We start from the raw sequence: 12,302 nt of genomic DNA, 5'->3' as shown, positions 1-12,302 counted from the left end.
TTTAACTCACAGTTCTCCATGCTATCCACTGCTGTTCTCTTAGGCTTATAGTTAACCAGAGAAGAGGTTCAGGCTGCAAAAAAGAATAAAAGGCATTTATTTGAGCAAAAGGATTCCAATCCAAGAGATGCAAACTCAGATAGCAACCCAAACTGCACTCCAGAGAGGATAAAGAAAGGCAGGGTTTATAAAGGCAAAACCCACAAAGTGTAATTCATGCCAATGAAGGACTGCTGACTAGGTTACTAGGGATTGGTTAGTTCCAATATGCAAATGGGGGAGGCGAAAACTACAGGAAGTCAAGACCATATGTGTCCATTTAGCAGTTGTTCCAGGATGTTTATGGCTCAGCCTTGACCCGAGTTAGCAACAGGTTAGCAGCTTCATAGCAGCTCCCAGGTCTGAGGCAAAGCTGTGCACAGCTGTGGAGGCCCCTCTTCCTTACTAGCCTCCTATTTTAAGTGTCTGTCTTAGCAATGCTTATCCAGTTTATTGTATTTTTTCATTACCATTATGACAATCACAAATTGAAGAGGGAAAATAGTGTTAGAATAAGTCTGCATTTGAAATAATAGCCCTACTTCTGGGATTCACAAGCAGGAAATGGGAGTTAGAGGTAAGAGAAGACTCCAGCTGTGAAGCACAGAGCCACAGTCAGATTTGGGCCCTCCGATGTCCAGTGCCCATTTAACCAAGGACGAAGCAGGCCGACCCAGGACCAGAGCCGAGCTAGGGAATGAAAATGAGATGGAAGAACTTTTATCAAATGCTGACCCAGTATCAAAAACATGACTGACATTCTTCATTCATCCATATAACACATATTTATTGTGAGTTGACTCTGTCTGGCACTTAACACGGCAGATGATCCCCATTTTACCTCTGAGGGGTCAGAGCCACAGGTGCGTGAAGTAATTCACCCAGTGTCCAAAGGGTTTGAACTCAGATCTATACTCTCTGACGCTCAGACTCTTTCTCTGGTGACAAAGTGTGGGATGAAGTAAAAGAACACAACCAGGAGATAGAGAAGAGGGTGTGAGGAAGACCCAGCCCCATCATCCTCTAACTCTGCCAAACACTTTGTGTTGAATTAGCCAACAATGTCTTAACATACTTCTACACATCAAGTTTTCACAGATAACAACTCTTTTAAAAGCCACAATGCTTATTACTAGTAGACAAAATGACAATTCTGGAATTTGAAAAATTCTAAATATCAGTGATTCTGTGTTAAGGAAAATGCTACATAAAGAGCTGTGGTCACAGAAAGAACCGTGAAGAAATGATTGGCTGTGTCACTCTCTTGATACTTAATCACATGTTACTATGTGTTGGTTTAAGCCTTGAGAACTATTAGGAAGCAGTATCATGTCTCCTTCTTCTTTGGTGAATTCTAATCCTAAATTCTTTTGTAAAACTTGGACATTGGACATATCCTTGTTGAATTTTTAAAAAAACGAGTTCCTCGGTTTTCCATTTACTGAACCATGGGTAAACATTTTTTATGAATTCAACATTCAACCAGTATAAAAATTTTTCTAACAGAAATCACTATTTTCTCCCAAGAAAACCATAGGCCACCTTTAAAATACCTTTACTATTAATTTTGAAAAAGAGTCTGTTTCTGTTTCTTTAAAACATTATATAAATACATATGCTGGCATTTTTAAGGATGAAATGACTTGATGTCTAGGATTTGATTAATATCATGTGAGGTCAGCAAGGACCTGTGAGAGATACATATGCTACCAGCTGATAGTTGGTAACATGGGGATAAATAAATTGGGGTTTTTTATTTTATTCTCTCTACTTTTATATATATTAAATTTTTATAATAAGTTTCAGTACATGAAATACTACTGAAGATCATTGCTAGCCCTTACTCTAAATGGTAAAAAATTTATCACCGTATTTGGGCACTAGTTTGCCCTCCAAGGAAATATTAAATATATTTTTTAGCTCTTCTTCTATTTCTTCTTCATTCAGTGTCTTAAACTCCACCAAATCCATATTGTCCTTATAATCGAATTTTCTAGAGGTGAGGGTGAAGCCCACTAAACAGTAAACCCCATCTGGGGTCTGCAAGGAACAAAATGACTTGCTTGTAAACACAGATGCTGCAGATGTCTGAAGGTATTCGTTAACAGATTCAAAATCTTCAATTGTTCGAGGTTCAAGAGTAAAGGAGTAGATTTTCCTGTACTTATTCTTTTCTAGGAGATCAGAATTAAGAAATTCTTGGTTTGGAATGTACTGCTCTCTTCGGATTTGGTCCAGGTACCAGACTCCTCTCTCTTCTATCAAGCGGAAGACGCAAGGCACCTGAGGCTGGTCCTTCCCAGAAATTAACTCCAGAGGCTCCCACATCTGGTAAGAGCGTCCAAACCCAGCATCAGCTATGTAGTTCCTGCCATCTATGGTCACCTTCAGCAGGAGGTGAATCATAGCATTGCTGTATTTTTTGGCTGGAGTGTTGTAAACGTAGCCTCCCAACATTGTAGTCTCAAAACCGATGGTAGTCAGAGCCCAGTACAGAAGGTGATTGACCTGGAGACACCACCCACCCCGGTTCCTCCTCACAACTTGATCAAAAATGGCCTCCAAGCCCAATTCCATGGGTTCCCCACAATGGATGTTAAGGTTCTCAAAGGGAATGGCCCGGATCTGGTGCTGAAGAATGTCAGTTAATGTTTCCAGGTCCAATTTGTTCCTAGAGTTCTTATAACCAATCCTTTCAAAATATGCTTCGATGTCCATGATCCCCTAAGGCAAGGAAAATAAAACAAAGACACATAGTATTACTTTTGCCCTTAGATTTCTTTGATTAGCCTAATTAATGTATTTTAAATATGTAAATACAAACAGTGGTTATAAATATCTGCAATCATAAGTCTTTTGTTGTAATAATTCTTTCACATTGTAAAGTTCACTTTAATAGTCTCAGTAACCCTGTAAGAAAAGTATTATTACAGTTCCATGTTTTAAACTTGAAAAGTTATAAATCCAGATTAAGTTGAACAAAATGATAAACAGCTTATGTGCGGTTTTGGTGGTAATAACTTAAAAGAGGTTCAAATTGCTGTCAATTAAAATAGGGTTTACAAATAATTTGAATGTAAACAGGAGAATTATAGGGTACACTGAATTCTTGGTACCTGACCCACTAATTTCACCTTTAGCTAAGCCCACTCAAAGTTCCACACTCAAAGATTTATATTCATCCCTACATTGATATATTGATTCATTCAATAAAAAAGCTTATGAAGCCCTGGCCTATTTGGCTCAGCGGTTAGAGCATCGACCTGCGGTCCCGAGAGACCCGGGTTCGGTTCCCGCTAAGGGCATGTACCTCGGTTGCAGTTTGTCCCCGGCCCTGGTTGGTCGTGCGGGTGGCAGCCATTCGATGTGTCCCTTTCACGTTGATGTTTCTCTCTCTCTCTCTCTCTCTCTCTCTCTCTCTCTCTCTCTCTCTCCCCCTCCCTCCCTCTCTCCCTCCCACTCTATCTGAATAAAAAAATGGAAAAATGTCCTCAGGTAAGGATTAGAAAAAGCTTATGAAAACCTATTATGTATTTGCTACTGATCTAGTACTTACTGTTGTAGCTCACTGTCCTTAGAATCCAACTTATCTTTAAGCTGCCCTAATTAACAACCTCAGAGACAGCAAGATGAACAATGGGGAATGTTATAGAGGGCTTTAGCCCCATAAAAATTAACCAGAGTTTGACCTTCACTGGGAATTTGAAAAGCAACATCCTTCAGGAAAAGGGAGGACAGAAACGGCCCCAAGGCCAGAGTGTCCTGCATGCTCTGTAAAGAAACTGATAGGGAGAAACTGAAGCTCCCTTTACCCATAAAACTGTAACTGTTCAACATGTGTGTATTGCACCTGACTGACCGCTGATATCCGTCTCGAATTTGTTAGTTTTTAAAACTTGGATAATGGAATGAATAGCAGGACAGATGTATGCTGACCCAGTTCACCCAGTTCCCTTTCGCCTCAGCTCCCTCCCCCGTCCGTTCCCTCCTGCTTATCGCTAACTGCCTCTGCTTCTGTACAAGCAGCTTGCTTGCTCTGCTAAACTCTTGAATGACCCCTGCCCTATATAAGCAACCCTCCCCCTGAGCTCGGGGCTGCAGTTCTCCCTGTGTAGGTTGGCTGCAGTCCCTGCGCAGGTAATAAAACATCCCCAAAAACTGAAAAATGGAGTCTGAGTGTGGTCGATCTCCTGGGTTACAACACTTACTTGCCCTCAGAATTCTTACACTTTAGTGCAGATTGTGATGACACAAATAGTCAGTTGAATAAATAAATCAAACATGCAAGCTCTAGATTGTGGTAAGTGCTAGAAATCTACAGCAAAGAAAGAAGAGAAGATGTATACCCAGTGAAATTTAATTTCAAATAAAGAGGTCACTATGACCTGAAGGATGTTAGTCAGTCCACATATGTGGGAGAAAAAAATAAAAAATTAAAAAGCCTTAAAGTGGAAACTACCTAGGGAACCAGGATGATCAGAGCAGAGTGAGTGACAGGGAATGTGGGCCGAGATGAAATCAGACAGATGACAGTGGCCTTGAAACCAATGCTGTTGGCTTTCACTCTGAGATGAGACATCAATGTGAAAAGGTTGCGGTTTGGGCAAAGTGAACAATAATCAAATTGGTATTTCTGGCTATTGTGTAGAGAAGAGTTGGACTCCTCATTCTTTCTCAGTGGAATGAATAGACATGTGATCCAGGTAGGACCAATTCAAAGCACATTTGCTCGAGGACCACTGCTTGGCTCATGGGTCGTATGTGACCCATGTCAGGTCAACGAGACTCTATGAGAGATTTTGCTGAAACCAAAGCAGATACTTTCTGCAGTTGGGCTGGAAGCTGGTAGGATAGTTGCTCAAAGCTACTGGGAGAAATTGCTGAAGAATAATATCGACAAAGAATTTATTGAGTTGAGGAATGAAAAGCAGGAGGAGGGAAGACGAGAAAAGGCCTGAATCAAGTCGTGAGATATCTCTTGACTTTCTGGTTAGGTGAGCCAAAAGAAAAAAAACATAAGTCTTTATCTTGTTAAATCCCATGTAGGAAAGTGTCCTAATCTAGTACTGCTCTGATTGTAACACTGGTGCATCCCGTTGGTGATATGACATGGCCTGAGGTGACAAGGACAAAGCACCTGCCCCTAGGTTATGGTGATAAACTGAGTGTTTCTATTGCCCTTCTTAATGTCTTTTCTTTCAGATCCTCCTATTTGTCTTTTTTGACCAGCTATTCTTCCCTTCCAATTAGTGTTTCAACTTTCTCTGTTCTTGATGTCTGCAACATTATTTCCCCAAAATCTATGAAGCTCATGCCATTTCTTCTCATCTTAACTTGCATCCATATCCTTTCTGAACATCTATACAAGCTCTAAGACTCTACCACTCAGATACAGAGAGAAGAACTGATTTAACCAGCCCATCCCAACGCCCCTCCTGACACTTACATCTTTCTCAGTAAATTGGAAGTAAGTTTAACTTTAGTTTTAATTCATAAGACTTAGAAATTTCTTCTATGTGGCCCAAACTCTAAAAATAATAGGTCAGTAAAACATATGTGACCTCCCATGACAACAAAAAGGCAGTTTGGTGGACCACGAATTATGAAAAATCCCTAAAAATCACGGGACAGAGGGCTCGGACTGAGGGCAACGCGAACACCTGAGGCGCACGGGGAGAGCGTGGAAAGGAGAGGCAGGGGCGGCAGGAGCAGCAGATGGGCTGTAAGCCCGAGGCTGTGGGAGTCGGCAGGAGGGGCTCAGAGGCAAGCGACCACATGACTAGTTGCCATGGTCTCAGCAAGGAGGGTGAGCCTACCTCCAGGCCCCCAAGAACTACTACAGATTTACGAGACACAGCAAAGACCAGTATATAATGGTAGCAGTTTTCTCCCTTTAGGGATAAAGCATAATTGGGGATTTTAGGGCAAAAAAATAAGGCACAGTGTTCTCTATGGTGTCACCAGAAAGGAAGGACCACCCACCTGGGGAAGGTCAGCCCTCACAGCGTCTCCCATCATATTCATCTTCCTTCGTCTCCACTGAGAAGGTTAAGAAGCACAAGCCCCGCTCCAGCCGGACCTCTCACCAGTCACATTAGAGTCAAGAAATAAGTAAAAGGTGGAGACAAACTATGCACAGATATCACGGAAAAACAACAACAGGATGTAAATGCACTATGAGATTAAGAATTAAAGAAAAGGACATAATATGCAAATACAAGACAACCAACACAAGAAGAAGAAAAAAGAAAAAAGGCAAAGGAGAGACATTCTTCACTCGTACTTGGAGCAAAAGAACATTTAAAATGGACTCATAACAAAAAGCCCAAACATTAGGTGATTAAATAATACAGTATTATGAGAAGAAAGCTTTCAGACCTTAGGAAACTCAGAACACAAAGCTAATACATAATTAATTAAAAACCAAAAGGGACAGTATAGATACAGCATGATAGCAAATGAAATGTAGAAGAACTTGATACTCATAGTAATAGTCAGTGGAAAGATAAAGCCATTAAACAATTAGAAAGAAGCCAAGAGAAAAACAATGGATGCTTCTGGAGAAGAAAACTCAAAAAGCACAATAGAAAATGTATATAAAAATAGCCCTGGCCAGTTTGGCTCAGCAGTTAGAGCGTCGGCCTGCGGTCCGGAGAGACCTGGGTTCGGTTCCCGCTAAGGGCACGTACTTCGGTTGCAGTTTGTCCCTGGCCCTGGTTGGTCGTGCGGGTGGCAGCCACTTGATGTGTCCCTTCACATCGATGTTTCTCCCTCTCTCTCCCTTCTTCTCTCTCCCTCCCGCTCTATCTGTACAAAAAATGGAAAAATATCCTCGGGTGAGGATAAAAAAATAAAAAATAAATAAAAATAACAAAAACATTTTCCTGAACTGAAGCAAAAATTAAATCTGAAAACAGCAAGATTCTGGAAAAGTTTGGTTCAACATTCAACACTGGAATATATGCTGGTTAAATTATTGAAGTTTAAAATTGAAGAATACTTGGGTATTTGGCAGAAAAGCAAATGCTTTATAAAGAAGAAACTATCAGACTGGCAGCAGAATACTCCATAGTAACATGTCTACTAAGTTCAGAGGAAAGTCGGCTAGTTTTCCTTTCAACACAAAGGCATCATGAATATGAAGATAACGTCAAACATGAGAGGACTTGAGGAATGCATGAAGAATGAGCTACCCTGATAAAGTGTTACCACCTGACTGCTCAGTTCAAAGGTGAATCAAAATGAAAATAAGAAGGAAGAGAGAGGCCACAATAAAGGATTCATGGTCCACAGCGACTCCTTTTATTATAGAACGAAGAGCAGAAAAGGTATGAGAATTATGGCTGATGTAATTTAAAAAAAATTTTTTTGACTGAAATGAAACCCATTAGACCCTCTTGGCCTCCACCACAGGTACAGAGAGCTGAGGAACAGAGCATGCTCAGTGTACCCAGAGAGGGCACATGGGGTTTGTGAAGATTCAGGACTGAGGCTACCATGGGGAGAATGCTATCTGTACTGCCCAGGTCCCTTCAGATGTCTTTCACCATTTCATTGTGTCCCTGGCCTGCCTCTGTGTCCTTATGCTTAAGGACCTGCACCCTAGGTTCTCTCTGGAGGACCCATTGTGGGCTCCCAGAGCTGTTGTGCCTTCCTCTGCAGAGAGCTGGAGGAGCTGGGGAATTCATAACCTCCAGGGCAGTGTTGAGTCAGTGAATGACTGGTGGGAGGTTCTGAAAGTCCAGCTGCCTTGCCTGGAGTCTGGACGCACTTTGAGTGAGAATTCACATCGTGCAAAACTGGGTTTCTCCCAGGAGCACTTGCACATGGATCCCGGTCTCAGTGTCTGGGGAACGTGACTTAAAGCATATCAGTGGTCGTTCTGGAGAGCGGTGCGAAAGGAAGGTGAGGTGCACAGGCGACTTCCAGAGGGCCTTGAATGTCAGGCGAAAGAGACGCCTTTTTTCTGTAGATCAAACGGGTCCTTTTTGTTTTGTTGAGTGGTCAGTGTTCAGTTGTTAAACTGACTACTGTCATTTGTCCTTAGTGACGTGGTACTTCAAGTACAAATGATCTTTTGGGGTGCACCTTGGAAAATAGTTGATACGCAGAACTCATTGATCAGTTCCCAGTCTAGGATCTCTCCATCTTGCATGGACAACAGTGGTTTTCAGTTTTGTTTAGTTGTTGCTAAGGAAACCCCAAGTCTTTCCCCAAATGAAGTTGCAGGCAAGAGACTAAAATAGAAGAATTGAAAACAGTTCCATCCAGAACTAGTCTGCCCACGAGAAGCTACTGTCACACCTCACAGCTACAGGCAGCACACGTACAGTCAGTGACTGAAATGGAACCTTCTGTGCCTACAGCCTAGATTTCCGGCATTGTGGAATAGGAGGGTTTTGAGGAATGGTCGTGAGTGGCTGTCTTTGTGGGTGTTTTTTTTCTTTTTCTATCCCTTTCCTTTTCTCTTCTTTGTCCCAGTGAAGGCCAGGGCATTCCACTAGATTGACCCTGCACGCCAGCTCCCTTCCCAGGGGCAGGTGGCCAGCTGGTGGACTTTCTGGATGAAAAGGAAGTTGCTAAGCTACTCCTGTTCAGAGGTCATGGTTCAACAAGCCTTGGTGTACTAAAGGCTTGCATCTCAGCCCCGCCTCTGAATGACTGATTGCAGAGGTCAGGCAGGTCCCCAGAGCAGGTCCGCAGAGCCAAGCACAGAAACACCTGCTCAGCTGAAGATAAAGGCAAAGCAAAACAAGTCTCTAGGCCCTGGCTTGTGTGGTGTGGTGGTTAGTGCATCGGTCTATGACTCAAAGGGTCTCGGGTTCCATTCCTGTCAAGGGCACCTACTTCAGTTGAAGGTTCGATCCCCAGCCTGGTTGGGTACATGCAGGAAGCAACCATTCAGTGTGTCTCTCTCACATCGATGTTTCTCTCTCTCTCTCCCCCTCCTGCCTTCCCTGACACTCTGAGAAATCAGTGGGAAAAAAAGTCTCCTTTTGAGGGGAGGAGTGGACTTCCTGTTTTGTGCTTGAGGAAATGAAATGCTGCCGCTCCCCCAAGGCTACAAGCAGCACAGGTACGCTTCAGGACTGGGGTGAAATGGTCAACCCACTTCCAGGATTTCTGGCATTACTGAATAGATTTATTTTAAATAACTGGTTTGCAATTCACATAACAGAAAATTAAGCACATTCAGGGGAACAATCCAGTGCCATTTAGCATGCTCACAGTGCATCACCATTTTCACCTCGTTCCAAAGATCCTATTAGCACAAAATGCAATCCCTCATCATTAAGCAGTGGCTCCCCATTCTCTCCAGCCTTCAGAACCACCACTCTGCTTTCCATCACTATGGATGTATCTATTCTGGATATTTCATAGTAATGTAATCCTATTAGGTGGGACACTTTGTGTCTAGGTCCTTTCATTTAGCAGGACGTTGCGAGGTTCCTTCACTGGGTAACTCGTATCAGTGCCCCGTTTCCTGTTGTGACTGGAGTGTCCTGTGGTGTGGATGCACCACCTGTTCATCTCCGCCTTCCTCGACCGCATCTGGCTTGTTTCCATCTCTGACTATTGTGAATAGCGCTGCTGGGAATGTCTGTGATCCAGTACATTTTCCAGTGTGTGTTTTCAATGATTTTGTGTTTATACCAAGGAACAGAATGGCTGAGTTGAATAGATGAATTTTAAGGAGTGTTTCTGAGTGGTTTTTCTTTCTGTTCCCTTTCACTTTCCCTTTCCCTTTTCCTTCTTCTTCCCCTCCCTTCCCACCTCTTCCCTTTCGATTTGCTCTGAGGCCCCCTGTAAGGACACTACCACCCAGCTCAGCCCCAGGGGCAAGTGGTCAGCTGGTGATTTCTGAGGGAGGAAGAGGCTGCTGGGCAAGCCTCACCCACAGGCCTCCCTCAACACTGCTCTGTGCTCTGAAGGCCAATGAGGCAGCCCGTCCTGCATGGCAGTCAGCTGTTACAGTGAAAGGGAGTTTTGAGTGGGTTTTTGCTTTTAATTCTATTATTTCCCCTCCTCAGAAGAAGCAGAAACTCAAACTCAGACGTGCAGGTGATACCTGCGTATTTTTAAAATTGGTTCTGAACTTTTAAAACGCATAAAGGCCTGACCAGTGTGGCTCAGTGGTTGAGCGTGGACCTGTGCACTAAGAGGTCACTGGTTCCATTCCTGGTCAGGGCACATGCCCAGGTTGTGGACCTGATCCCCAGTGGGCGGCATTCAGTAGACAGCCAGTTGATGTTTCTTCTCATCAATGTTTCTATCTCTCTCTCCCTCTCCCTTCCTCTCTGTCTAAAATCAATAAAGAAAAACAAAATTTTAAACACATTAAGGGCCCAAAAAAGAGGTCTCCAGGGGAGAGGCACTAGATGGTTGACAGGAAGTTATTACTTCTTTTTTGAGTGAGAAAAGGTGAGGTCAGCTGTTTTGTGAGTGAGAAACTAAAACAAGGGCCCTGGGGAAGGGAAAAGCAGTTGATCCAAAAAGGGCCCACCAGGGTGCTGCTGTGGCCCCAGCTGGAGCATGGGAGCAAGGCCAGGAGCCTGGGCCCTTAGGCTGCTGCTGCGGGCGGCTGCCTCCTGGGGTCCCTGCCACGGACTTCTGCACAGCTCTGCTCAGGGAGAGGCATCCTCAGTCCGCCTGACAGTGAAGGACTTGATTCTTGTCATTTATGGTTTCTGGACACCCTCCGCCTAAGCCTCCCTCCAACATGATGGAAACCCCTCTACCCCCCGCCCCAGGAATGCCCTCAAACCTTACAGACAACCTGCTCCAGCTTCCCCGGCCACTTGGGATCATCAGCGAAGTTCTGACCGGCTAATGCAGAGGGAGCAGAAACGGTGATGAACCTGCTGTTGCCAGGACAAACTGGGCCCTTTGGGACACCCTCAGTTGGGGACAGAAGAGGTGGACATCACTGTTTCATTTATCCAACAGAGAAATCCAGTTCCCTGAAGCACACATTATACATATACGCTGTCTGTTCTACACTTCTTTAATCCTCAGAGCCCTTTTAAGTAAGCTCTCTAGTGAGCTCCCTTTTACTGACAGATAAACTGACTGTTAGAGGTGCTAGGTGGCCGCCCCAGTCCTCACAGCTGGGATGTGGTGTGCTGTGATCTCACCCAGGCAGACTAATCAAGGGTCCATATCTTCGCCTTACACTGTACAGTCCTTACAGCATAAGGATCCTAAGTGGATGTCAGCAAACCTTTCTGAACCATCACTGGACTTGAAATTCAGGCACACTGTAGGATCTAGCTGCCTGGATTCACATTTGAGATAGGATTCAGCCCCAATTTCAAGGCATGAAAGAGCCACTTACCGAGTTCAGCTAGGACCACACCAGGAACTACACTGACTTCTCTCCTTCCACTTTCAGAACCCGCACAGGAAGAGCTCTCCCTGACTTTTCAAACTGCTCCTCCCCTGGGGCTCCTCCTCTTAAAACCACCCAGAGAACTCTGGGAAATGTAGTCGTGGGGCCTTACGTGTGGAGAGCTCCATTATCTGATGCGTGCAGGTCCCAGGCTGGCTGCGAGGGGATGACCTTGTATTTGACACAGCCCCTGCCTTAGGGAGCCTGAAGCCAGATGGGAGGTGAAGGTTTTCAGGTGCCCTGCAATAGCAGATTCATTAAGCTGGAAAAGGCAGAGGATCAAGATCTTAAATCACTCCCCTAAATGTATGATATCATTTCTTCATTGCTTTCTCTGAGGCCCTTGGTTTCTCTTCTTCCTTTTATCCCTCATCCCCAGTCCCACTCACCACTGCCCCCACATGCTCTGTGTGATGTGTCCAAAATGAGTCCAAGTACATGGTATGAGTGTGACGCATCCACAGTTCTGTGGTGGTGTTTCTGCTTGTACTTTAATTTATGTTAATGATATTGCTCTATAACTCTTGCTGTTTCTTATGCATTTCTCCCTACGCTATGTTCTAAAACTGTCTACATGGGATTCCAGAATGGCGGCGGAGTGAACGGAGCTACACAGACCGTCTCCCAGGACCAAACTGGAATTACAACTATAACACAGACAAATCGAGGGGAAAAACAAACAGAAAAGCAGCTTGCGAGGACCATATAACCAGGGACACTGACTCGATCCTGGTGGGATTGCGAAGGCGCAAGACGGGCTGGGAGCCCACGGTCAGCAGCTCGGCAGCGGCCTTAGCTGGGAGCAACGCCCTCGGGTTACACTCCCAGGAGGCTCCACAGCGCAGAGCCAGGACAGAGGCTAAAACAGCCACAG

General features: G+C 44.3%; 1 protein-coding gene across 3 annotated transcripts; it reads right to left on the bottom strand.

Moving 5' to 3' along the window:
- Nucleotides 1-816: 816 nt before the first annotated feature.
- Nucleotides 817-11,484, bottom strand: LOC118622555 (arylamine N-acetyltransferase 1). 3 transcript variants are annotated; one of them, XM_036249949.1, is made up of 2 exons: nucleotides 11,375-11,484; nucleotides 817-2,763 (listed from the first exon to the last, which is right to left on the bottom strand). In XM_036249949.1, exon 2 carries the CDS (start codon nucleotides 2,755-2,757, stop codon nucleotides 1,885-1,887), a length of 873 nt encoding a protein of 290 aa, XP_036105842.1. In that variant the 5' UTR covers nucleotides 2,758-2,763; nucleotides 11,375-11,484; the 3' UTR covers nucleotides 817-1,884. The 3 variants fall into 3 exon arrangements, 2 of the variants coding, with proteins under 2 accessions (XP_036105842.1, XP_036105841.1); XM_036249948.1 differs by lacking the exon at nucleotides 11,375-11,484 and adding an exon at nucleotides 6,022-6,114; XR_004958086.1 differs by lacking the exon at nucleotides 817-2,763 and adding an exon at nucleotides 10,804-10,936 and having other exon boundaries at nucleotides 11,375-11,419.
- Nucleotides 11,485-12,302: the final 818 nt, after the last annotated feature.

The sequence above is a fragment of the Molossus molossus genome, unplaced genomic scaffold (genome assembly GCF_014108415.1).
Source record: "Molossus molossus isolate mMolMol1 unplaced genomic scaffold, mMolMol1.p scaffold_m16_p_9, whole genome shotgun sequence".
Taxonomy (NCBI): Eukaryota; Metazoa; Chordata; class Mammalia; order Chiroptera; family Molossidae; genus Molossus; species Molossus molossus.
Note: the sequence above shows the minus strand (reverse complement) of the source record. Positions and strands in the feature narration are given on the sequence as shown.